The following is a 27296-nucleotide window of genomic DNA, read 5'->3' as shown; positions in this document are numbered from 1 at the left end:
ATACATGCTTCCAAATAAAGGTAATTTCTGAAAAACATACAGGTTTATAGACGCGCTTAAAAGGACACTGGGAATTGAAGAGAGCGTTCATTTTAAATTGTAAAACAAACTAGCATTTGAGAATCTGCCCAGGACCAGGCATTGTGCTAAGTGCTTCCCATGCATTATCTCATTTAATTCCCACAGTGATGTCGAGGAGCCAGTAATATAGCTATTCCCATTTTTTTTAAATGGGCGTCAGAAATGTTGAGTGACTTTCCAAGGAAGGGTCACACAGCAAGTGGCACAGTCAGAATGCAGTCTTGGTCTTGCCCGTGTGGCACATTGCCAGTCAGTAACTCACTGCAAAATGAGTATAGTTATCCACATTTTTTCATAGAAGAGGAAAGTGACACACGTGAGCAGGAAGAACGTTAGAAACGTAAAAACAAGCACTTAGACTTTACAGAGTTTTCCCTCACTGCTTAAGCTCTTTATCGTTACATCGCTGACCATTCATCTGTGGATGAAAAATGTCTAAATGCCATTTAATTTTCATTTAGCAAAGAATAAAAGCTAAAAATTTTTTTTTAAAGAATGCCAAAATAAATGGAAAATAGATGCTTTAATTCCTTAAATGTCAAGTTTCTGTTGAGCATTTTCTTCCATTTGCTGCTTCAGAAGTCACATACTAATTAAAACCAAAGTGAACTTTTTGAGCTCCTAGTGACTGCTCTCAAATTGCTGACTGGCACAGACGGGACCACTGAGACACTTCGAGGTTTTTGTTTTGTTTTGTTTTTCTAGCTTAAGTTGGTTTTTTTTTTAACATCTTTATTGGAGTATAATTGCTTTACAATGGTGTGTTAGTTTCTGCTGTATAACAAAGTGAATCAGCTATACGTATACATATACATATATCCCCATATCCCCTCCCTCTTGCGTCTCCCTCCCACCCTCCCTATCCCACCCCTCTAGGTGGACACAAAGCACCGAACTGATCTCCCTGTGCTATGCGGCTGCTTCCCACTAACTATCCATTTTACATTTGGTAGTGCGTTTAAGTTGGTTTTAAATATTTATCCTACTCAGCTTTTAAGGAATTCTCATTAAATAAGAATGATGGGTCTGTGGTCATTTGTAAATTGGCTAGGGAACATCTGTGTCTTCATTACAGTCTGTTCACAAATCAATACATTATTACTCTGGGTATCACAGAATTTAAAGTCCACCCTGGTTAATATTTTGTTGGTAACCGTATGGACTGGAGCAGCTTTCTGGGAAGGATGAGTCGTTTTCTTAGGTGGGTGCTAACTCACATGCATGTGTCTGTGACAGTGTCACGTGCTATGCTCTGCTGTTGGCACACAGCTCTTGGTAGTTTACCTTTTCGGCACTTCGTCGTTGTCTTCTAACATCAGTTATGTTCTGAAAAGGCTGGAGAGAGAGGAATTGCAAAGAAAGGCAGAGGAGGAAAGACCTCGCCTAGAAGAAGCAGCCCGTAAGCAGGAAGAGGAAAAGAAGCGGCAGGAGGAAGAAGAGAAAAGGAAGGCGGCAGAGGAGGCCAAGCGGAGGGCCAAGGAGGAGCTGCTGTTGAAAGAAGAGCAAGAAAAGGAAAAACAAGAAAAAGAAAAGCAGGAAAAGGCCATGATTGAAAAGCAGGTACTGTGCAGGTCTTTATATAGACTTTCCTTAAGGGCCTTAGTTAGTATTAGGTAAAATTAGTTAAATTTGGATGACTCATAATGTTTACTTGAAGTTTTTCTTTAGCTGGGCTAGTTAATAAATATGAGTTACTTTGGGCAACAGAAGTGAAGTTGGTAATATTTGCTGTATGTCCGTTTGGGTTCCCCCGAAGGCAGACCCTGGCTGAGAACTTGGGTGCCAGTAGTTTATTTGGGAGATGATCGCAGGAAGCTGGTAGGGAAGTGAGAGGAAAGCACATTGGTGAGTGGGTTACTGTGGGCAGCTGGAACTTGCTCCCTATGGAACTCTCTGAGAGACTGTGGACCATGCCTTAGAATTATCCCCCTGAGTGGTGAGGAAACTAGGTTATTTGTCTTCCAAGTCCTGCCCCTTATGGTTGAAGGTTACTGAGGGGAAATTAACTTCCTGAAATTTCTAGCCACATGCATACTCATGGCCAGAGACTACCCTCAGACACAAAAAGACCTTGACCTTGTATGCAGACTGTCTGCAGGTGATTTGCATGGTGCACCGAGGTCATATGAGTGAGACCCAACCATGTCTGCCGTGTCATAGAGCAGGCTGTGTAAATCCACATTGAATATTGGAGCAGCACCCACTTTGGGGTGGATGATGAGATGGAGGAATAGGTGCAACCCCCAGGGAATGAACGAGCGTTTTCTTTAGCTTAGTAAAGCCTATCCCTTCTTTTACATGCTTCTACCAGAAGGAAGCAGCAGAAGCAAAGGCCCAGGAGGCAGCTAAACAGATGCGTCTAGAAAGAGAGCAGATCATGCTACAGATTGAACAGGAGCGACTGGAGAGGAAGAAGGTAAGGGCTAAGGGATCAGGAGTACTTAGGGTGAGGCAGGGACAGGAAGTGAGTCCAGTTACGTTCTGCAGTTGTTGGGTACGGTGCTCTTAAAATTGTTATTTAGGTTGATTTCGTTGATCATACTGTTGTGTCTTTATTAGTTTTCTGTCATCTTGTTCTTTCTTTTACTGAGAGAGGGGTATTGAAAGCTCCATCTGTGATTATGTATTTCTCCATTACTCCTTCCAGTTCTATACATTTTTGTTTTTATATACATAATTTGAAGCTCTACTGTTAGGTGGATTTATATTTCAAATTATTAAATTTTCCCATTGAATTGACCCTTTTATCATTATGAAACGTCCTTCTTTAGCTCTAGTAATATTTCTTAAAGTCTACTTTGTCAGCCCTTTTATGATTAGCGCCTGCATGATAAATTTTTTCACTTTGAACCTATGTGTGTCCTTATAAATGTGCCTCTTATAAACAGCATCTAGTCAGGATTTGTTATTTTAATCCAGTTTGACAGTTTTTGTCTTTTAATGGGGGTGTTTAGGCCGTTTAATGACGGGTAAAGGGTTTAAGGAGGCTGATTATAAAGCTCCATTCTCATGGTGTCCCGTCTGTAGCCTCCCCTTCTGCACCTCAGCTTGGCTTTCTTTAGGGTGGTCCTCTTGAATGACAGGTAGTGATTTGGTGATTTCTAGGTAACTTAAGGAGAGGAAGGAGAAAGATGGGCTATAAATTGTTGATTCTAGATACTTACTAGTTCACTCCTTAAGCATTTGACCTTGTTCGTATGGCAGAGGTGTATGTCTGCAAAATCAATGGAAAACCTTTCGATACACATTATCCTCTGCTGATGTTTCTTTTTTACAAGTTTTGTGAGGAATGTGAAATTGCATATAGACCTGGCTTACTTGTATATGTTTTTGGTCTTGTAGTTCTCTTACCTGGTTCTTTTTGGTTCCCAGAGAATAGATGAAATTATGAAGAGAACAAGGAAGAGTGATGTGTCTCTGGAAGTGAAGGTAGGCATTCAGAGTACCATTTTCATAATTCATGTACTGAGAAGAACAGAATGGTGGGATATATTCAGTGACGTTGTAGGTCTCAGAGAGGATTACCCAGAAAAAAATGGGCTCTTCCTTGCTTTGTTCCTGGCTAGATTAAGGAGGCTGTAGGTCCCTGAAAGGAAAGAGGAGTCTAAGAGAGGAATTTCAGAGACGGGGTGATAACAAAAAATGTCCTCAGGGAAGTGGTGGTAGGGATGCAGGGAGAAGCATTATAGTCCACAGATAAAAAAAGAGAATGGTGGCATATTAATAAGGGAAACACAGCTGATTTGTACTAACCTCAGAAAATTCAAAGAATTACCGTGGAACAGACACTTGGCCCAGCATGGTTCCAAATATCCTCTGATACTTTTCAAAAGCACTTATCTTTCTACATAAAGCCAACCTTCCCTCTATTTGTTTTCAGAAAGAAGACCCGAAAGTGGAGCTTCAGCCTGCTGTGTGTGTGGAAAATAAGACAAAACCAGTTGTCCCCAACAAAATAGGTGAGCGTGAGGTCTGGTTCTTAGGTTCTTCCTTTCAGGAGGTGAGGGCTCATGGCGCTTCCTGTGGGGCTAGCACCCACGGGTCCTAAGAGCTTTATTACTGGAAGGGGCCTGTGCACTTTCCCCTCCCCTGTGGAGTTTCCATCTCCAGCACAGGTCTGTCAGGTCCACTTGGAAACCGGCGGGTTCCTCAGTTGCTCTAATAATCCCAGTGCCAGAGCCAGGCCATCTGCTGGCCGGCCTGCTTTCCGGGAAGCTTAATTGCTGGTCAGGTTCTATGAAGAACTGACCCTGCTGTTCTACGGCAGTTTCTTCTGCCTTCCAGAGTTCTGGATAGTCCAGCTCTTTTCTATCATGTATACTTAAAGCTCCTCAGGTTGGACTATTTCGTGGCAGCCAAAGTCAGAAAACGCATACCCATCTCAGAGTCACTCTTCACATTTCTCTTTAGCCTTGTGGCTCAAGAGCCTGGGGACCTGTACAGCATATGACAGCATATGACCCCGGGTGGGTCATGAGCCCTGCACAGACACTGATGATGTCATTTGTCATCTCTTCCCGCTGGGAAGGTGACTACATGGGGTTCTTTTTACAAAAGATATTGCATTGTTGGTAAAGTAGAGGATTCATTGCGTCTATAGATATTTCCCCTGTTATTTCATTGTTTGGGATATTTTATGATTGACAGAATGACTTTGTGTTCTCCATCAGAAATCAATGGCTTGAACACCTGCCAGGAAGTTAATGGTGTGGAACGTGCTGCCCCAGAGACTTTCCCCCAGGATGTTTTTGCTAATGGACTTAAACCAGGTGGGGGACTTGTTCATCTGGACACCCTTGATGGGAAATCAAACAGTCTGGATGATTCAACCGAAGAAGTTCAGTCTATGGATGTGAGGTAAGTCCATTGCTTTTGCATTTGAGCCTCATGTCTTCCCCAGATACCTCCACCACCTCTTAGTTGATTTCTTCATCTTTTCCACACCCAAATCTTTGTACACACCTATAGTAGGCACGGTTGCCATTCAGGAAAGCTAACAGTGGTATAATTAATATCCATGTTTTGGGTTGAGTTCCCTAGAAACAGAGCCTGGGACAGGGATTCTAGGGCATGGGATTTATCAGAAGAGAGCTCTCAGGAGAAAGGGGAGGGAGGGAAGCAGGATTGGGCAGGGGGAGTCACTAAGCAAGGATCTGGTCTCAGCTGGTCCCAGTGGAGCTCTGGAGGATGGATTTCCACCAGAGAGAGGTCTGACTGCAGTAAGGGAGGCGGCCTTCATGGCACTGTGTTTGTCAGCCATCGACTGTGGAGCACCCAGGGTGGGGATGCTCCCATCAGCCAAAGGCAATTGTCCAGAGGAAGGGTAGCAGCTGTGAGCCCATAGCAGCTGGGGGGTGGGCGCAACCACAGGTAAAGGGGATCTGGGTGGGGCACCAAAAGGGCCCACTCACTGTGTCCAGTGTCTCATGTTTAAGTAAACTTGTCATTGGAAACTTGATAAAGGAACTAATTTGCTTTCAGATCCTAACAACTTAAGGAATTCTTAACTGGTATATGTTTGTGGATAACATTGCCTGGCAAATTAATCCTGGACCAAAGGAGAGCTCAGTTAGCCCGGGGTTGGGGCAGAGGCGCTGGAACAGTGCAGTGCAGGGCAGTCGGGCTGGGGGTCCTCTCTGTGACAGGAGGGAATGCCAGTATTTTGCACAAGCTCTGCCAGAGCTCCAGCCTGCCGGAGCTTACACTTCTCTCCTTGCCTGTGAATACTCAGCCTCAGTCTGGGGGGAGGCAGGTGGGGAGCAGAGCCTTTCCCAGGGCACACTGACTGTAAATATCCCAGCTCGTGCACCCTGGCCTTGAGCCAGATATGGGAAAACCCAGGGTCCAGCTGCTCCGTCACCAGGAGAGCGAGTCCTGCGCAGCCTGAGAGTAGGGCCTCCTCAGGCCTTGCCACCACCCGCCACTGTCGTGGCAGACTTCCTGTAAGTGGTGCCACTCTGCCCCCAGGGGGACAGGGAACTGCTGGGGCGTCTTAAAGGATAACACAATACCTCCCGCCGCCATGTTGAGGCAGTTGTGCTTATTCTTTCTGCCTCTGGGTGGGTGGGGGAGCGGGACAAGACCTGGCACTGGCCATGGTTCAAGGAAGTGAAGGAGCTTTGTGTGTGCACTGCGTTCTTGGTGTGGCCACCTCTGTACTGGAGAAGGGTGACTCCTGGGGGCAGCGCCCAAGCTCGTGGCGCCATTCTGTCCTCCGCCTGCTCTGACCAGCTGTTCAAACCCTGGGAATGGAGGTGGGCAAGGCGGAGATGGGGCGGGTGTTCCCACTAATGAAGCAGTTTGCCCAGGCTCTGGCCACCAGAAGTGGCGTCAGGTCAGCTGCTGCCCCTTAACTAGGCTCAGTGTGAGGGAGACAGATCATCTGAGCTTCTGCAGTTCAACTCGTTTTTCTAGATTCTTCTCTAAGCTCTTATGGAGGAAGAAAAAAAAACCAGACAAACCTGACAGCAGCCCTACTCTGGCTGTTCAGAGAGACTCCTGGTGAGGGGACCTCAGATCCCAGCCCACCACTCATCTGAGCTAGGCCTCTGGTTGACACACTACGAGAAACTCCTCCTTCCACCTCTAGGGAGAGGAGAGAGAGAGAGACGAGGCCCGCGGGGGTGGGGTGGGGGGGACGGGGGAGTGGAAGCCTCACTTTAGCGAGGGCGCCGTGGGAGAGATCGGCTCTGCAGGTGGCCGGGTGGGTGGCGGGGGTCCTTGCTAACGACGTTCCTGGCCTCAGCTGAGCATATCCTCCAGGTGGCTCCCACAAAGTCTTCCCCGTGTGGTCGCCTGGGGGGAGAAACGCTTGTTGATTGCATTTTGCAGCGGAGGAAAGTGAGGTCTGGGGAGGGAAAGCTGCTCCCCAGAGGCGGTGCTGATAGAGAGAGGCTGCACCAAGGCACCCCGTGGTGATTAGACCCCCCCCCCCCACCTTCAGCTCACTTTCAGCTTCTGGCATTGGCTCTGTTTGCATTTCCCATTTTAAGGGTTTTGGAAGTGCTTGGCTTCTCTGTAGTAGTGCGCTGGTGCCTGCGGGTTTTTACTTTCTTCCCATGGGCAGCGTGAGCTTGGCCTTCGCAGCCATGCTCAATCTGAAACCACACACCTCAGATGGGACTTGAACCCATGGGCTGGGACTCAAACCCACCGTATTTTAATTGAAATCGCACACCTGGTCTCAGGACTTAATGAAGCTCAGGTTCTTTATGTCTCAGCGCAGAAGGAATTCAGCGAGAGGCAAAGTGATAGGCAAGAAGTAGATTTATTAATATAGAACGCTTGTGAGGGATACAAGTGGGCAGACAAGGGGGCTCTGCCCCAAGAACTAAGTGGGAAAGCCAGTTTATTTAGGGAGATACACACTCCAGAGACAGAGTGCAGGCCATCTCAGAAGGTGAGAGGCCCTGGGAGATGCACGTTCCATAGACAGAATACGGTCAGTCTCAAAAGGCAAGAGTGACCCTGAAATATGGCGGGGTTGGTTTTTATGGGCTGGGTAATTTCATACGCTAACAAGTGTGAGGATTATTCCAACTCTTTTGGAGAGGGGGTGGGGATTTCCAGGAATTGGGCCACCGCCTACTTTTTGGCCTTTTATGGTCAGCCTCGGAACTCTCATGGCGCCTGTGCGTTGTCCTTTAGCATATGCTAATGAATTATAATGAGGGTATAATGAGGCTCAGGGTCTAAGGGAAGTCGAATCTTCCACCATCCTGGGTCTAATCGGTTCTAACCAGTTTTTGTATCCTCAAGGGCTATGTCATTTTTTTAAAGGTTGTGCCCTGCTCCCTTCCCTCCTGTCTCAAATCCGCTTCCCTTCTGTCAGTGTCTCAGACTTGAACTAACTTGTATCTTTCATAATGTGTTACACACAAACTCTGGCTCTAAATCCATCTTCTCTAGAAAAGAAGAGTAGTATAACAAAATATGACAAATAGAATTAATAGTTTGTCTGTCTATCTCTCCATCTCTCTCTCTCCCTCCCTCTCTCCCCCTCCCCCTCCAGTCCTGTTTCAAAAGAAGAGCTTATCTCTATCCCAGAATTTTCACCAGTGAGTGAAATGATTCCTGGGGTATCTCTGGACCAAAATGGAACTGGTAATGCCCGAGCACTTCAAGATCTCTTAGATTTCACTGGCCCCCCCATTTTCCCCAAGAGATCCAGTGAAAATCTCAGCCTGGATGACTGTAACAAAAACCTGATCGAAGGATTTAACAGTCCTGGCCAAGAAAATACTCTGAACACCTTCTGTTGACAAATACAACATCTCTTTAATGAAAGGTACAGTCTTTTGATGATAGTCTAAATCTGTAACTCTCCAACTGGGGTTTGTGAAGATAAGATAAACGTCACTCAGCCTCCTAGTCAGTTTTATTTTTACAAAAAGCAAACAAATGTGGACTCATGGTATGTACAAGAATTGAGATGGATTTCAAGTGAATCCTCATCTGAGAGCCTTCTGCGCCACCCCAGCGTGCCCACCCCTGCTGTTCGGGGCAGGGGGTGCATGTAGAAGCACTGGCTAAAAGTTTGACCAACCATCTGTCTCAAGTAGCAACTTTTTACAGACAAAGAGAGAATGCTGTAATAGTGGTGCAAGGTAGTGTTAATAAAATGAACTTCCCCCCTAGTTTTATTCAGTGACATCCCACATCCTATCTAGAATCACTTGTATACATTGGTGAGTGTTGGGCTAAATGGTTTGCTGTTCTGTTGACTTCCTCTGGATTCTTTCAAAGCAAACATCTGTTCTTGGCTCATACCTGAAGGAGTAAGGGGGGGAAGAACTGAAGTTTGTGCCCTGAAGCGTTCCCCGCCTTTGGCCTTTTTTTCTTGCCGAAGTGCTTCTAGAAGCTTCTTGTTTGAGTAAGATATATCTATGGGTTATAAACACTGGATTTGTGTGTACTTAGTTATACTCACCTCATACTGGATTTGCTTCAGTTTGGGGCTTATTTTTGAATGATGAAAAACATAATTAGAATCTGTCATCAAATACTTTCATAACTTAGTTCCAATTGCTCCTCCCATTTTAGACTTAAATTTTTCTATTCTCAGCATTATCTCAGTCACCTTATTTTTTATGATATTCCACTCCTATAATAGAACTTCAATAACTGATATGATTTAGTCCAACCTTTCTATTTCTCAAATGAGGAAACAGGTTGGGGAGGTCACACGGCCGAGGTCACAATGTCTCGTATACTTATTTCTACCTGACCTCAGCTGTTGGCTGTAGACAGTGCATTTTTGGAGTTTGCTTCTCTTGGCTCTAGGGGAAGCAGTTGTGGTCCTTTCACACATGAGATGGAATGCATGACAGGCAGTTTTTAGAATAAACCATATCCCTGGTTTGGAAGAGCAGCTGCCTTCTTGGACACTTTAAAAAATTCACCTGAGTATTCTCTTTCCCTGACAGTTACATGGATTAATATTTAGTAAGAGATTTCTCTTGCTGTTAGCATACCTTGCACCCTTCGGTTCACTGACCTCACTATCAGTTAAGGACCAGAAAATCCACAAAACTTAGAAGAGTGTTCATGGCTTCTCAAATCTATTTCCTACATTTCTAACTAAAAGAAGTGCAAAATCCCTGTCCAAAAAAAATCTTGACTAAATAATTGTATTCATACTGCTTGTATATTTTCATCTGTCATATAAGTCTAGTTATCAAATTCTTCTCAGCCAGAGGTGGCAACGCCCCCACTGGAAATGTGTTTGGAAAGGTGTTGTGGGTGGTTGTCACAGTGGCTGGAGGCAGCACTGGCATTTGCGACATTAAACGTCCTGCAGGTTTTAGGACAGTCCCGCGTAAAGAAAATTTGACCCCCTAAAAGAATAGTCCTACACAAAATGCTGCAGCACTTCCGTTGAGAGACTCTATAAGCCAAGGAAAAAGCAATTACCAAGAAGGTAGAAAGTCCCACACTGTGATCATTTTAGTGAGAGAGAATAGATGCTACAACTTGCAAAATACTGTCTCTCCATTGGTTTCACCTGATTTTGGTTTTGAATTGCCACAGGTGGCGTTTGGAGAACCCATGAAGCTGCTGGTAGTCAAATCTGAGCTGCCGGCCCTCTGAAGAAGCTTCTGTCGTCCTTAACCGCTGGATTCCAAACTATTAAATCAAAATGTAACTGTATTCCTACTTAGTATGTCAAATGCTGGCCACTCTCAGTAGACCCTTGAGACGTTGGCCTTGTCGGGCTTTAGCAGAGTTCCATGTTACATTTCTATTTATGAGCTTCAGCTGCTGATAAAGCACTTCCTGTACTCTATTATCATAGTGATCCTCTGAATAACCCGTGTGATTTCGGCTTGGAAAGTCACCTTATAACCATTCTTATCCCCAGACTTGGAGCATATAAACATTTAGATGTCTTTTCTTGTAAATATCCTAGACATTTACCCAGACTCTACTTAAACATATACTGAAAACTTGGGCTGCATATCTCCCTGTCTGTGTTTAGAAGGAGAAGAAATTCTGGAACATTTCCCCCATCTCTGGGGTTTCTTTGTTGGAAGTTACTATCAAGAAGCCGTGTTTTATTATTAGACTTAGCCACCTGCAAAATGTGTTGCCCCCCATTGCTCCTTGGGCGGCTAGCGGAGTGAGTCTGGCTGAGTAAGGGAGCCAGTGAACCGCGTGGAAGTCTGTTTGCTCTCTTAGGCGTATTCCTCCAGACTTGGGCACCTGAATCTCCAAGGACCTTTTCATGTTGTACCTTAAATCCTCCAAGCTGTAGTCACTCCAGACCTTCAAGTGGCTTCTGGACTGAATGAATTGTGCACCTCCTGCCCAGGTGGTTGCTTTTCATGTTGTTGCTGTTGTTTTTCTCTTGGCTCTTGGGGCTTTTGTTTGTTTGTTTACTCTAATAAAACCAGGTACAAATGAAAAGCATAGTGCTCTGAGACAGGGGCCCCTGAACTGGACCCAATATGTCACTTGAACAGGCTTGAACATAAAAACATCTGGACGGGGGACAAATGACGGTAGAATGTATACTTTACACGTTTTATGCCATATAATAATGTGTTTTCTTCATTTCTTGTGGTGAAATGTGACTTTCAGATTAAAATAACCTTTTCTTCTTTGAAACCTTTTTTTTTTTGTCTTGTACAATAAAGAGTTTGGAAAGATCCATAATTCTGACTGAGGTTTGCAACCAGGAGATACAAAACAGTCTCCATAGTAATCTTGTTCATGTGCTCTTAAAACCAGCTACAGTGTAAGACTGTATTAGTTATGGAAACTGTGTACGTTTGTGTATGTGTATATACTAAATAAAATACATGCCTCCAATAATACAGTGCCGTGGATCTTGATGAATATTGGGGAAAATCCCTTTTATGACAAGCACATAGAAAATGATAGCATGGTCTGACTTTCAAAAAAACGCCTTGCCATCTTTCTTATAGCCCTATTTTGCTAAATGTCTGTTTTCTTGCAATCCGTTGTACCTCACAGCACCATTGTGATCCTGGTGATGCCTCATTTGCACGATGTGTACCTTGTGTTACCGTGAAATACATTTTCATTGAAGAGTCTGATGGCGTGCTAGTGCTTTGTTTGCTTCTGTAGGCTCGATGAAAAAAATGTGCTGAAACCAAACCAGATACCAGATTTTTGAAAACCTATTTGGAAAAAAAATTTTAAATCCTGTGTGGGTGGTCCTTTCCCTGTCTAACTCATTAAAATTCCTCTATTGCCAGTTCCAAGTGAAACCAACTGTGGAAATAAGCTTCAGTGATGAGCTGTCCCAGGACATGATGAACTTGTAAGTAAAGTTGCTGTACTTTCATACCACTGATGCGAGGGACTGCTAGCTAGCTAAGATGCAGTTAACCTTAGTGTAATCTCCAAAAACATTCCGTAGAGCAATCTGGCATTTAAACAGAATTATAATGGGAATGGTGATCCCTGTTTTCCAGTAAGCTGAAACCCACACCAACTTTTTTTCTGTATCTAAATCATGGCTTGTCTACCGCCTGGGAGACAATATGAGCCAAGACCAGGAGCCAGGAGGGCCAGGACTGGAATGGGGATGTCAGATCCTTGTGGTAACTGCTGGGCTGCCACCTCCGAAGCCGAGGGCCTAGTTAACGCAGCTGTCCCCAGCTCTGATGACAAAGCCTCTGGTGAGGGCACACGAGTGGACATCCTCATTTTTTCCACGTGCTGGCCTTTGACAGCAGCATTATAAGTAGCTTGTGTCATCATGAGCTCTGGCCAGAGTGTCATAGTGAATGTCTAGTCACTCCTAAGAGCAATTTCTATTTTGTGAACATTCTAAATTTTTCTTAGTATATACAGGTTTCCTATTAGTCAAATGCTTTTGTAATTTTTTTTCATTTGGAAAGCAAGTGTAAAGAACTAGCTTGTTTCTAGAGTTGTTATATCCATTACATTGGGGCACAACACTGAGTGACCTGCATCCCCACTCTTTAGCATCACTCAGAAAGCACAATTATATAAGAAAATGGAGCGAGAGCTCTTAGGAACATTAGAAAAGAGAAACCTTTACAGATAGTCTTTTTGTGGGGAATCCATGGGAAACAACTGGGAAACTCAGAATAGTTCCACAGGGGAGCTAACCACTAAGTGAAGAAAAATCGATAGTTTTCTTACACATTAAAAGTAAACAGAAAATGGATCCTAAAAAAACTCTAAAATTCCTAGAAAGAACAAGCTTTGTCTAAAACTTGACCAGGGGACATAAGAATAGATGTAAATGGAAAGACACGCCATGTCCCCTGAATGGGAAAACCTACACACCCGAAGAAGATGAGTAGGTGACCCACCCTCACATTTGTGTAAATTAAATGAAGTTCCACTCTATGGGATTTCTGTTTTGCAACTTGAAAATATAACTGTACAGGAATTCCCTGGCAGTCCAGTGGTTAGACTCGGTGCTTTCACTGCCAAGGGCCCAAGTTTGATCCCTGGTCAGGGAACTAAGATCCCACAAGCTGTGCTGCGTGGCCAAAAAAAAAAGATGTAATTGTACAGGTCATGTAAGAAAATGAACACAAAGCTAAGAAACTTATAAAGTGAGTTTTTTAAAAGGGAGGCTTCCCCCAACAAGCCATCAAATATATGGTAAAACTTCCATAATTAAAACAGTATAGTCTTTTTGTTTTTTGGTTTTTTTTGGCCCTGCCACACAGCTTGCAGGATCTCAGTTCCCCGACCAGGGATTGAACCCAGGCCACGGGAGTGAAGGCACGGAATCCTAACCACTAGGCCACCAGGGAACTCCCTAAAACAGTGTAGTCTGATAGAGAAATAGAATTTGGAATAGAAATAGAGATCAGCGACATATCCAAGCGAGGTGAGAATTTAGTGCATGATGGGACCAAGGTGGGTTGATCATTTGTTCCTGGAGAGAGAGAGCACATGCTTTAGTGTCTCCTGAGGGTCAACCGAGTTCAGCATCTCTGGTGGGCTGGGGATAAGGACCCAGAAGTTAGTGAGGAAATGATAAAGTCAGGAGCGGGGTCCAAGGTGTGGGTGCCAGTTATGGTTCAAGGTTTAAGTCGGGGAAATTTAGACATGAGGCTTGGTACCAACCTCCAAAGACCTCCAACTGATGCCTCCCCCTCCCCGGGATATGCTGTGATCTCAGGAGGTGGGAAGCAGTGGCCTCTACTCGCCGTGGTTTAAGCTTCTCCTGCAGGAATGAACCTTAACAGTCGGCACGTCCTGAGTTCCTGCTGTATGCGAGGTGGTCCTAAGACTTGTCCAGGATGTGAGGTAGGTAGGAGAGGGTTACTTTCCCAAGGACACACAGCCGGAACTTGGCAGAGCTGGGGTTGACCCCGGGGCCACAGCTTTGGTGCCCCCAGGGGAGCTGACAGGCTCTCCTGCCCCTGAGAGCAGAGCTGTTTTGCTAGAGCAGCTGCTTATAGCGGAGAAGGGCCAGAAGCCCCATGGAGAATTGTAGTTCTGATTCTTTTTATTTAAAAAAACTATTGAGATATCATTCACGTACCATAAAAATTCCTTCCTTTTAAAGTATACAACTCTATCTTTGATTTCTTCACAGCCATGCAACCATCACCACTATCTAATTCTAGAACTTTTCATCTGAGCTCGCTTTTGCAAGGGTTATTATCCATGTGTCTACTCACAGCAGCAGAGCTTGGCTTTACTGTTGGTTCAAGTTCCCATCGTACCTGGAAGCAAGACCATGGGATTTGAAAATAGTATCCCCTGAACCAGTTGCTCCCCCTTTCCCCCTAGTTTCCAACAGGCCAAATTAGGGTGGTGTTTATCTAACTCAATCCACGCCGGCTGTTTTGTGTTGTTTCACGTTCTGTGTGCATAAATATTGGATCAGATGCCAAACATGGGCTTTCTATCAGATGCCCAATGTGGGCCTTTTAGGCCAATGAGAGACATGGAGTGGTGAGTGCCTTCAGCTCCGTGGTAAGTAAGTGAGAAGCTTCTGTGCAGCAGTTAGGAAATGCCAAGTTTAATTCTTTCGGTTGGCCCTGAGGGATGGTTGGTGCTAGGGGAAAGGTCTAAAGCAGCCAGCCTTCTGGACTTCCAAGAAAGTATTAAGGCAAGCTTTCCCCATCTCACGAAATGCAAAATGTAAGGAATAGAGTCCGAAGGAATTAAACTTTTGCTTAAAGAAACTTCTTTTTCGAATCAAGAGCCCACAGCTCTCTGTTGGTTGTACTTGTCTTTCAATCGCATTTTCCTAGTAGCGCGTGCAGGCTTATCTTTGAGACAGTCAGAAAGTTGTCACTAAAGAGGTGATAGCTAGGAAGGCGCTAGGTCCTGCACAGTAGATGTTCGAAGAGCTTGTGGGGTTGAATGCAGCCCCTGCAGTGGGTCTTCATGGTTGTTTTAGAACAAACTGAACCTTGCTGGCATCACTGGGAGGAAAGAAGCAACTCCCATTTGCTCAGTGGAACTGGCCTTCTGAAGGCTTCTCAGGGGCCACCCCTGTATGGTGACAGCTCCGATGGCTGGTATGAGGTGTTCAATGCTCACCGATGGTAAGAAATTATCCAGAACATGGAAATAAGGCCGAAAGATAACAGTGTGCCCTTACAAAGCCCTGTGACAGCATGGTCTCAACCAAGCAGCCCAAGGGGCCACTGAGTCTCAGGGGATGTGACTTCCTATGACTGCCTGTGTGCTATGACCTAGAACCCAGTCTCCGGAGTTATTCACTTGTAGACAGAAAGTTGCAGATGACTTTTGTCCTATAGAAAAGCTACCTCCAAAGGTTATTCCTGTTTGTCCCTGTAGGGCACTAAGCAATTTTGTATCTGACTTTGCAGTCTTCTCCAGCATTCTTTGCTCCACTAAATATATGTGTGTGTTGCTGTGTGTATACTTACATCCAAGTGTGCGTCACAATCGGTTCTGTATCCTCCCTTGATCCAGCTTTGTCATCCTGCTCCTTAATGAGTTAAACACTGTCGGGGAGGAAGAAAATTTACCTCTACCCTTAACAGGTTCTTCTGGCTGATCTAAGAATTAAATCGACGTGAGACTAACAGGAGAAAGTCAAATTTAATTTCATCTCTATGGGAACTCCACATACATGAGAGGGTCAGAGACCCCACATTTATGAACGGTTCGGAGACAGAAAGGTAAACTGAGGTCCCTGTGCCATCCGAGCTGAGGAATGGGATAGCGGCTGGGGGCCTCCCAGGACAGGAGCGTCACCCAAAGAATGATAAGAAGAAGAGCAGATGTTTGGTATCAATAATTAGATGTTTCTCCTGCCATATAGATGGGGCCACTTGGATAAAATTTATTTTTGCTAATAACTCTTTTCTGGTCAAGAAGAAACAACAACAATTTAAATTCTTCTAGTTAGTCAAAGGAGGGCAGTAGTTTCCCTTGAATCCGCAGGGTCTCAGTGACCCTTAGCTGAAAATAATCCTCATGCGAATGTGGCACACTTGGGGGAGGCTCGCTCTGAACCTCCACAACACATTTTTGCCACACGCTCACTGTACATTTACATCACAATTATGCTTTTAACCTTTTGGAAGTTGTACTTTGACAGCGAGGATGCCTTAAGTCCTCAGCAAGCTTTGGGAAAGTTTAAGCAGCTGCTCTAATGGCTTTAAAGGTTCACATTAAATGCTAGTGTCACGGATGTCATGGTGTGCCACCTGCACGGCCCTCCCTTTTAGGACTGAGATATTTGTCCTTCCGGATGTCTCCTTCCAGATGCTGGAGGTACAGTTTGCTGAGGTATGTCGGTGGAGTTCCTTTCTAAGAATTGCCCTTGACTGAAGGAGGCCGCCTCACCAAGGTTAAATCCCCTCACTTGGGCAGCCTGTGGATAGGCTGGGCCCTGACTGGATTGCTCAGGTATAGGAAGACCCTTGCCTCAAGGTTAGGACAACTCAGAAGGGTTGTCCCAGCTTCAGAGCTCCCTGTGGGTTCACCTGAGGCCTTTGTCGAGAACGTATTGCAGCCCAAGTTCTGGCTGCTGCTTCGTTCACCCCCCTGCCCCCCTCCCCCAGCACTCCCCACGCCCTTCCTGTGTGCTAACTGGTCTCAGAGCCTGTTCCTGGAGAACCGGACCCGAGCCAGCTAGGCAGTGTGCTAAGAGCTCTCCACGCATTCTCTCCCTTAGCCTTCAGAAGGGCTTTCTGAGATAAGCACTGCTGTTGCCATGTTCACTTTACCATGAGGGCCAAGACAGGTGAAGTCCCGTCATGTACAGCCAGGAAGTACACAGCTGGGCTCCAAACCCAAGGTTTCCTTTGGAGCCTGCGCTTGCCCTGGCCCACCATACTTCCAAGTTCCTGCCTGGGAAATCACACAGACTTACCCCCTAGAGGCTCTTGCCAGTCGACACATCTCCTAGTTATATTTGCAGGTTTCCCAATTGAGCTCAACCAGCTTCCCTCACCAGGAGTTGTTGCTGACTTTGCAAATCCCTGGGCATCTTCTGCTGAGGGCATTTGGTCTGTCTGTTGCTCAGTTCCAGCAGAATACCTGCACCCTCCATCTGGGAACATGGACAGTTGGTAGGATAGTTTTTTTTCCCTCATCCAGGAGGAAACCCATGTCATAAATGCTCACTTATTAAGCACTTATGTGTGAATACCTACTCCCTACTCTGTGCCAAGCAGTTTGCTAAGGATGAGGATAGAGCAGAGAACGAGACCAGATATTGTCCCCACCTTCCTGGAGCCCATAGTCTAGCAGGGAAGAGAGACAGTAGACAAATAATTTAACAAGTTCTTATTTGCAATTGTGATGGGTGATGAGGCCAGGTTTGCTGTTACACATTTTCATATTATCACAGTTTGCGGTGAGACATTTATTTGTGTGATTCTTGGAGTAATGTCTATCTCCCTCACTGTAAGCCTCCTGACAGCAGGGCTGCCATATTCCTACTCCCTCACACAGGTATTCAGTAAATATTTGTGAGTGAACAAACACAGTTGTTACTGAGAAAAGTTTTGGATTCAAATCCATGGCCTCTGATCTACATATCCTTCTGCCAGACCCACATCCTGTCATGAGATGACGGTCTCAAGGACCCTGGTTTTTGTCTTTGCATTGGATCCTCAGCACCTAGAATGGCACCTGCCACAGAGGAGCCCCACAATAAATCTTTGTTGAATGAATTTTTTAAAATTGAGAATAAGTGTACTAGTTTTGATCATTCCACTACACACGACGCAAAGTAGCTTCAATATTAAGGTTATTTATTAATCACACATAATATGTAACAAGCTCCAAAGACAGCTAAATGACATCAGGATTCTGGGGCAGCACTTTTTTGAGTTTCTTGACTCTTAGGAAGGCTGCTCTGGCACCAGCATCCCATCCTCAATGCCACTGTGTCAAAGTTGTGAAAAAGTTAGTGGCAGGCTGCCCTTTGTACTGCTCCCTCCTTCTATCAGGGGGGAAACTCTTTCCTGGAAGCTCCCAGAAGATTTATGCTTTTCATGGACCAGTACTAGGTCTTACACCGACCCCTAAGCTAATCACTGGCCAAAGGGAAGGAGATGACCACGTGTATTAGTGAAGGTGATGCTGGCTTCTATAACAACCCCACCCTCCCCGCAAGATGCACAATGTCTCAAATACAATAGAACTTTTTTCTCCCTCCTGTGAAGTCCAAAACAGATATCCTTTATTACAACTCTCTTCTGAGTGGTAATTCAGGGACTAGGCCCCTTCCATCTTGTAGCTCCCTCATCTTCCAATTTTGTCATGTTTTTCTGCATTAAGCTGACAGAATAGGGAAAGAGGATGGAGAAGACACACTGCTTTCCAACCACCTTGGCCTCTAAGGGACACGTATCATTTCCACTCACATTTCATTGACAAGAACTAGTCACATGGCCCCACTTAGATGCAAGGGATGCTGGGAAGTATAGTCCCTGGCTGCTTTGTTTCTTACCAGGGATAGTGCTATTCTATCTAAGGGAGAGCACCAGTATTGTGTTGGCCAAAAAGTTCGTTTGGGTTTTTCCATAAGCTCTTATGGAAAAACCAGAACAAACTTTTTGGCCAACCCAATAATTTGGTGGCTAGTTAGTTGTCTCTGCTATGCCATGACTGGCTGAGACCAGAGCCGTCCAATGGAAATATAGTGGGATCCACATTTGTCATTTTCAATTTTCAAGTAGAGGGCCTGGGAAGAGAGGAGCAATAAATATTTTGACTGTATTGTTAGGAAATCTACCTCAGGGTCCATTATGTTTTCTTTCCCTACCAGTCTAAGGGAGAGTGAAAATTGGTGTGAACATTTAAGAAGAAGTTGTGGAGTACCTAACAAATATGGAGTTAAACAAAGCAAATTTATCAGCCAGATGAAAGGTTTGAGAGCTTAGTGACTTTTGAACTTGTGTCTGGGTTGTGCCAGGACACAAAACCAGACCTGCTTATGGTAGGAAAAGATATGTGAACTGAATCCATCAAGGATCTGGGCAAGAGCTTCCGGGGGAACACTAAAGATTTAAATAAGGTGAGTAATGAACTTTTAAACAATTATTTTGCAGTAAGATTAAGTTTTAAACCTAACCTCACCATTCCTTTTTTGCCTTGCATCAATGTAGGTAGTTCACATCAATCAAAAAAAGTTTTTTTCAAAATAATTGCTGACTTGTGACACCTTGTTTTAAAACCACAAACACTGTATTGCTTTCAGAACCAGGGCCAAGCTGCTTCACATACTGCGTTACAAAAGAGTTCATCAGAAATAATTATGGAACCAGAGGACTGGTAGCAGCTACCAAATCTTGCTTAGGAATTTGTCCTCCATCTCAGTAGGAAAACAGACATAAAGGCAGTGACTAGAATGAGCAAAAAGGAATCTGCAGCATAAGCCTGTCTAAAAACATTTTCTTTCAACTAATATAAATCATTTCTGTCTGTGCTCCACTGTTGACAAAGCCCTTTAAAAAGTAAAGGTAGGGCTTCCCTGGTGGCGCAGTGGTTGAGAGTCAGCCTGCCAATGCAGGGGACACTGGTTCGAGCCCTGGTCTGGGAAGATCCCACATGCCGCGGAGCTACTAGGCCCGTGAGCCACAATTACTGAGCCTGCGCGTCTGGAGCCTGTGCTCCGCAACAGGAGAGGCCACGATGGTGAGAGGCCCGCGCACTGCGATGAAGAGTGGCCCCCGCTTGCCGCAACTGGAGGAAGCCCTCGCACAGAAACGAAGACCCAACACACCCAAAAAGAAATAAAGAAATAAATTTAAAAAAAAAAAAGAATCTTAACTTAAAAAAAAAAAAAAACTAAAGGTAAAGAAAGGACAGCGTCCACAAAAAAGTGCCTGTATCATGGGATGGAAGAAAAAGGGGAGGAATCAGGGCCAGCTAAGCATTATACATCAAATTTCACTGACAGTATTCAGCAGCATAGCCAAAGTCAGATACTTAAGGAAAGAGAAAATTCACCTGGTCTGTCAGTCCTGGGTTATAAGCACTAATGTAGATGCTGAAGCCATGACCAACATAATACAAACCATCTAGACAAAAACTATGAGAAAAATCTGGGCCAACAGCATTGTCAAGGGATGAGAAAGCTATTTGTCCTACTTCTTCCTAATTATCTTATTCTCACATCAGCATTTAAAAAAGAAAGCTATACAGAAGGATGGCTGGAGATACATATCAGGGCAGCTGGCAGGTTTCCCCAGAAAACAGTGTCCCTCCAAAAAATGACAATGACAATAGGCACTTTATCTAAGTCTGTATCAAAGCCTGATATTCATTCTCTCTCCCTCTCTCTCTCTCTTGCTCTCTTTTAATATGACTTCTTTTTTTCTGGTTTAAGAATTAGTAGTTTAAAAACTACTCAATTTTATCAAGTCTCTATGTCCATCTTCTGGTTTACAGGAAATACAAGCCATAGAGAAGTGGTTCTCAAACTTGAGCATGCTTCAGAATCTCCTGGAGGGCTTGTTGAAACTATGCTGGGCCCCACCCCCAGACTTTCTGATTCAGCTTTAAAGCAGAAGTTTTAAGATCCAATGTATGGTCCCACTCTTGCTCCTTTTCTTCTGGTATATGACACCAGTAATGTCTCAGATAGCATCAAACCAAAGCTGACCCATGATGGACTTGAAATATAAGTGAAAAATAAACATTCGTTGCTATAACCCACTGAGATTTGGGGTTTGTTATCATAGCGTAATTTATTCTTACTAATATAGAGCCCTTATATTAAGCGTACTTGGCATTCTAGAGCAGGTTTGGCTTTGCATGAAAATCAAAGAAAAAATAAATGGAAAGGCAGATAATATTTCATTTCTCTTAGGCTTGTTCTGCCTATGTATGTGTGTGCTATTCATATACACAATCAAGAGCTATGAAACCTTATGCAAACTACTTAACCTCTCTGCCCACAGAACCAGCATATAGGGCGAGGCCCATCTCCTTGTGCTTATTATTAACCAGTAATAAGTCTGAACAAAAATCACCCTGTTCAAAGATGAATCAAAAGAATATATTGATATATATATGTATATTTTGTATACTTCATTATATATGTGTGTGTGTATGTGTGTGTGTGTGTGTGTGTGTATATATATATATATATATATATATATATATATTTGTGAAATATAAAACCTAATCGTGGAAGAGAAAGAAGAGCATACTTATGAAAATGACTGACTACGGAATCCAAAAGAGGAATTTTATGACCAGTTTACCATCCTTTTGCAAGAAGATAGGCCTTCTATAAAACTAGAACAGAAATTCATAAGGAAATGAAAGGGTGAGATGGAAAGTCAATAGGATGAGTTGAAAGAGAAGGATGGGGTGGGGGGGAGAGAAGGAAATGACGGAAGGAAACAAAATTATCAATAATAGAAATTGAGTAAAAACAGAGGCAGAAATAATGCTTTTGGAAATCTTATCGGTAACATTGAAAGCAGAGTGGAGGTCTACCAGAATGCTGAAAAGCGGTAAACAGATGAAAACGATAAAACAGACGTTTACCACAAATAATTGCTCTTCCTAAAAGAGAGACCAGAACAAATGGAGCAGAAACAATTCTTGAAAGTAGAATGGAAGAAAACCTTCCTGAACTGAAGCAGATTAAAAGGTCTCACACCTTTTAACCAGACAGAAGGGATAATATGTGCAATGGAGTATTCATCTTAAACAGCAAACATTTCAGTATAGCCAGGGCATTGAGCACAAAGAGGAGAGAAGTTAGAGAGGTAAGTATGAACCAGATAATGAAAGGCCTTATATACTATGCTGGGGAATTTCTCTCTGCAAAACAGGAAGCAAAAATCATGTATGAAGAGAGGGAAATGATCACTGGTATGGGGCTTAAAGAGAGTGGTAAGGGTTAGTAACAACAATTACTGGAAATGAGAGTGGTCACATAAAAGGATTTCTAAGAGGCACCAAGGCTGTCCACTGTGGTGAGTCTCCATAAATTTGTAGTGGTATCATTCTATTATAGTTGTGTGGCTTTTTCCTCCCAAGTAGTGCTTGGAAACATAGACGTGGGGATGGAAAATGCAGATAACTGGAGTGTTTCAAGGTGGTGGTTTGATGTTGGGACGTATCAAAGGGCAATTCAAGGGGCTCTGCTTACAAGAGTGGTTGAAGTCAAAGGCCATGGGCTTCAGTCAGGTAGAAGGTTCAGGGGATGTGAGAGCTCTGTGGTTTTTGAAGAACAAGTATATTGGGACTAAGGGAGAGATAGGACTACAAGGATGAGGACTGAGTCCAAATAAATGGGGTTGGTAAACTTCAGGTTTTAGCTATGAAGCAGTATAAAGTGATGGATGTCTAGATTTTATAGAATGGGTACCTGGAAATGGGTGGATTAAGTAGAATAGAGGTAAAGTCATCTGGACCGAGGAAGTTAAGGAAACATGGCGTAGTCATGGGTGTTGGTTTCATCAGGATGATGGCAGTAATTCAGATGGGGAGGAAAACTAATGCAGTCAGTAGACGACAGTGACAAGGGAGGGTAGAAGGTCCACCAGATGGGGTGGACCCTGAAAGAGAAATCTTGCAAGGGGTAAAAAGAACATCAAAGTGTCAAGTGAGAAAGCTCCAAGAGTGAGGATATACTACCTTTGGGGTGCTGGATGGAGTGTGGGAGGAGAGAAATCAAAAGAGTAGGTAAAAATGAGTCAGTATTTTGAATTGCACGGTGGAGAGATGTTGGTACCATTAACCTATTCGGGAGGTACAGAGGAGAGGTTTTGTTTTCTGGGTACAAGCTTGATTTGAGGCCATGGGGAATAGTTAGAGATTGAGTAGGCAGGAGAGAGGCCACAGCCTTTTCGGTTCAGGTAGGCTGGCTCTGGAAGGGCTTTGAGGGACAAGCCAGGGGCTGGAAGGCTGAGGCTCATCTGCTCCGCTCATCTGCACAACGCTGGAAGGCCCACGGGACCAAGCTCCTGCCTCTGACTGAGGGGTGAACTCCGATCTCTGACCCTTAACACTCAGGATCCATGGACCCAGTGTGTTCTTTCCTTCCCGGCGGGCGGGCGGCAGATGGCGCATGCGCCCTGGACAGAGAGGCAGAGGTGGGAACGGCCAGCAGAGGGCGCAGGCGCTCTGGCCGGAGACTCCCGGGCGGGGCAACCGTCGCTGGGAAAGAGTTGAGAGCAGAGGTCGGTGGGAAAGCGGGCTCCGCGCTAGGCAGCGGGCAGTGGGCGTGGCTAGGACGGGGGGCGGGGCGAGGCGGTTCCGGAAGGAAGTGGTTCCGGGTCCCGCGGCCCAGTTGAGGGAGCTGCGGTGCGGCTCCTGTGGGAGGCGGCGGCCGTGTGAGGGGCGAGGCCTGAGGGGCCGGCGGCGGCGGCGGCGGCGGCCGCGGCGGCGGCTGCGGGAACTTCCCGGACGGGTGAGCGGCCCTGGGGGGCGGGCGGCGCGAGGAGGTCCCGGCCTGCGGGGAGGGCGTGTCCGTCGCCTGGGAGGGGCGGTTCTTGGGTGGCGGGTGGGGCGGGGGGGAGGATGCGGAGGCCCAGCTCGGGATCCCGGGGGACTGCTCCCCTGCCCCTGTCTCTGGCCACCGGACCGGTGCCTTATTTTAGACGCGGCGACCCGGGCACCTGCTGCCGAGGCCCCCGATCCTCGCCCATTGTCCGCAGGCTTTGGTCCCCGGCGATTTGGAGCGTCTGTCATGGAGACGGGGGGAGGGCGGGGCGGTGTCCAGGGACGGTGCCCTTTTCCCAGAGGCGGCTCCGGACGCATCGCCTGCGGGACCCGAGCCGAGGAGCCCCCGCTTTGTCCTTCTTCGGAGGCTCTCCTGCCGCGCAGCGGCATCTTCTCCGGTAACGTCCAGAATGAGTAGTGAAGGCTGCTCTTTATCCTGCATTGTAAAGTAAAACTTGTCTTTTTAGAAACGTATACTGAATATTGGCGCATCTCCTGTGCTTCTTTAGGGTGTATTAGGAAACTGGGCCGGGCACTGTCAGGATTGTCCTGTCGGTAGGTCGGGAGGGAAAGAAATGTGAGAGAAACTTATCCTCCCAAATATTTTCCTGCCGAGGTGCTTTTCGAGCTGCCTCTTAGGTGACTGCTTTTCTTTTCTGGAACAAAGTAAAAACTACAGGTAGAAATCAAGAAAGTCTCTCAGACTTCTGGCCAGGTAACCTTTTTAACGTTTTTCTGTGTGCGAACTGGTACGAATGAAAGACTGGAATTTGAAAAGAAAAGGTTTTGATGTGGATTCATGGTGAGTGCTTTATTTTTCAATGGTGTTTTAATGATAACGGTATAGAATGCTTTATTTTTTCATGTGGTATTTTTTAAAATGGCTGCTAAAATGTTCTTTTGAAAGCCCTGCCCTTGCACACCCTCCCCAGAAGCCTTTAAAATGTCTGATTAGAAACATTTAGTCATATTTATATACCAAATTTCTAAAATATGCAAAACCACAGTGAAGAAGGTGCACTCTTTCACCATTCAAGTAACCATTGTGAATATGGTTACACTGGGGACGCCCCTCCAGTCTTTTTCTATGCAGAGACGAATGCATGAATTTTTCTAAAGTGGATTCTTTTTGGTAACCGTTTTTTTTTTTCCTGACTACATAGCATGCCATTATTTGGCTGCAGTAATTTATTTAGTCGGTTTTTTTATTCTCAGTTTTTCACTACTTAAACACATTGTTGGTGAATTGTAAAACCTGCACGTCCGTGATTACTTCCTTAGTGTACATTCCTAGATGATAGAATTGGTGGGTTTTTTAATGTGAATTTCCCTCTGGAAAGGATGTGCTATTTTGCACTCCCACCAACAATCTGTGAGTGTCCTTTTCCCCACCCTAACAAAAGGCAACATTTAAAGGATTTCTATAAGAACACTTTGGGGCCATTTATGTTCTTCTCCAACCAAGTACAGGTATCCTTCTCTGGCTATCACCTCTTTTTTTTTTTTTTTTTCCTTCTTATTTGTTGATGGCAATTTGGTTTCTCATCTTCTATTTCACCTTTACCAGTTTAGTAAAGAAGGGTTATCTAAGTGAGGCAAAGGCATTATAAAGCGAACAGATTTGAAGTCAGGACTTCCTTGAATTCCAGTATATCTGATTACCTTGAACATGTCACTTACCTTTTCTAAGGGACTATTTCCTCAACTCTGAATTAGAGATTATAGTGCCTTTGCCTTACCTTTCTTACAGGGTGATTTTAAGGGTCAAATGAGACATTTATGGAGAGTATATTTAAACATACTTTGTCTCATTGCTAATTATTGCCATCTTGTAAAAATTTCAGAGCACATAAGCATCTTGATTTTTTAATGTAAATTTCTGAATTCAAAAAGCTGTTCTGTGATACCCTTTGCCCCCACTCTTTCACCCCTTAAATTTGAAGTTTTATACTGCTGCCCTAGATTATATTGAAAATGATATCAGAGTTATGAAATTAGGTGAATGAATGAATCCACACATGTTGAAGGAGAAAATATTTAAAGGCACTATATATAAAGCTGAGAGGGACAGATAAAAAGCTAAATAAAACACAGTCCTTGGGATCATGATAAATAAAACATAGTCTTTGTGCCCTATAGGCTACAGAATATCCAGACAGCTAGGGAGCATAAAAGCTGCTTTCCAAATTTAGACGGCAATTTTAGATGTGATGCAGGATGTCAACTGTTCTCAAGTGTACTAAAGTCCAATTCTGCTGACCGAGCATCTATGCAAATGACCAGGCAGTCTCTTCAGAGTCATCTTTATGAAGGTAGGAGTTGCAAGGTGGGGAAGTGTTTGTATTGGAGTCTGAGAACCTGGATGCTGATTTTAAGTCTTTCTCTTGGGGCAGGTTGGTTAACTTTTTTGAGGATTGGTTTCTTCACCTGTGAAATGGAGGTAATTCCAGCTTCCTCAAAGGCTTGTGAGGATTAAAGGCTTGAGATAGTGTTTGCAAAGCACTTAGTGAACTAGGAAGTACTGATACTCATGTGATCCTTCTTAGCTAGTGAAGACTGAGCTTCTCTAGTAAAGAAACTAGGACTCTTCCAACTTTGTATGGCTTGCCTCTAGCAGTCACTGGCACTCAGCAATGTTTGCCAAATTAACATAAAATGTGACCGCTGATAAAAATTCAGTCTGGACCTTTGAAGAAGGTAATATGTAAATGTGGAATATTGGGAGAGGTTGACTACATTATTTGGAGTTGATATTAGGAATCAAAGGAAACATTGAACTAATTGGACCTAGACTCATTCCTACTATGACTGTCATTCTACATTATGTCCCCAATGCCATGCACATAGTCTCTCCTTTCCAACATTAAACCTCTCCTTATCAACATTAAAATGGGCGCTCAAGTTGCTCCCATTTCAAAACCTCTTCCCTAGACCCCTATCACCCAGCTGCAAGCCAGTTTCTCTCCTCCTATGCCAGACAAACTTGTTAGAAGGTGTTGTTATTAATTGGCTTTCTCAGTTTCCTTACCTTCCACTTAGTCCTCAAGCCATGTGTTAACACTTTTCATTGCTTTTATTGGGTCTCTATGCAGCTGTTGCCATAAAAGTCTCCTTTCTTGAAACATCCTTCTATGCTCTGGGGTTCCCTCCTTCCTCAGAGGTGTTCTTTCTCAGTCTTCTTCGCTGGTTCATCTCCTTGAAAGGTTGATGTTTCTGTAGGCTTGATCCTTCTCGCGATATACCAGCTCTGGAATAATTTATAGAGTATTGAGGCAATCTGATGTTTGAAGGTTTGGTAGAATTCCCCTGTGAAACGATCTGGGCCTGATGCTTTTTTATGGGATATTTCCTTAATAACTTTCTCTGTTTCTTTTATGGAAGTTGGTCTGTTTAAGCTTTTTAATGTGGTCAGTTTTAGTAATCTCTATTTTTCTAACAAATTATCCCTTACATCTGGGCTTTTAAATTTATTGGATATAATCTCTTACGATTCAAAATTTTCCTTCTATTTCAATGGTTATTTCCCCTTTGCTCTTTCTTATTTTGTGTATTTGTGCTTTCTCTGTTTTTTCCTAGGCAAGTTATATAAGTTATTTAGTGGTTTATCCATTTTAATTTTTCCAAAAACTACAGAATTTTGAATTATTACTTAGATCTAGTTTTCTATTCTCTTCCTCTACTTTTGTTTTTATTGTTTCCTTCCTTGTGCTTTCTTTGTTATTTTTTAGTTTCTTTTTTTTTTTTACCTTGGAAATAAATTTATTTACTTTTATTCTTTCATTTTTATTGATAAATATGTTTAGTGCAATGAATTTTCCTTTGATCACTGCTTTAAATGCATCCCATAGAATCTGATA

At 44.3% G+C, this 27296-nt stretch overlaps 2 protein-coding genes across 35 annotated transcripts in view; both read left to right on the top strand.

The window, feature by feature from the left end:
- The window catches only part of MAP7D2 (MAP7 domain containing 2), a 105748-nt gene extending 94112 nt beyond the window's left edge, over positions 1 to 11636 (top strand). For all 16 annotated transcript variants that reach the window (XM_082447028.1, XM_082447032.1, XM_082447021.1 and 13 more), the window contains 7 exons: positions 1416 to 1641; positions 2393 to 2497; positions 3454 to 3510; positions 3962 to 4040; positions 4752 to 4938; positions 8093 to 8368; positions 10111 to 11636. In XM_082447028.1, coding sequence (XP_082303154.1) covers positions 1416 to 1641; positions 2393 to 2497; positions 3454 to 3510; positions 3962 to 4040; positions 4752 to 4938; positions 8093 to 8342 — 904 coding nt within the window. In that variant the 3' untranslated portion in view covers positions 8343 to 8368; positions 10111 to 11636. The remainder of the gene's footprint in view (positions 1 to 1415; positions 1642 to 2392; positions 2498 to 3453; positions 3511 to 3961; positions 4041 to 4751; positions 4939 to 8092; positions 8369 to 10110) is intronic.
- The window catches only part of BCLAF3 (BCLAF1 and THRAP3 family member 3), an 82630-nt gene continuing 60206 nt past the window's right edge, over positions 4873 to 27296 (top strand). For 8 of the 19 annotated variants that reach the window (XM_082447055.1, XM_082447053.1, XM_082447059.1 and 5 more), the window contains exon 1: positions 23253 to 23407. Coding sequence is in view for 1 of the 19 variants with exons in the window: in XM_082447069.1 (XP_082303195.1) it covers positions 11856 to 11866 (11 nt within the window). In the remaining 18 variants the exon portion in view is untranslated. The other 11 variants (XM_082447054.1, XM_082447068.1, XM_082447063.1 and 8 more) reach the window with 10 other exon arrangements.

Source organism: Balaenoptera physalus, assembly GCF_965194825.1.
Source record: "Balaenoptera physalus genome assembly, chromosome: X".
NCBI lineage: Eukaryota > Metazoa > Chordata > Mammalia > Artiodactyla > Balaenopteridae > Balaenoptera > Balaenoptera physalus.
This window is presented reverse-complemented; position numbering and strand designations above follow the sequence as displayed.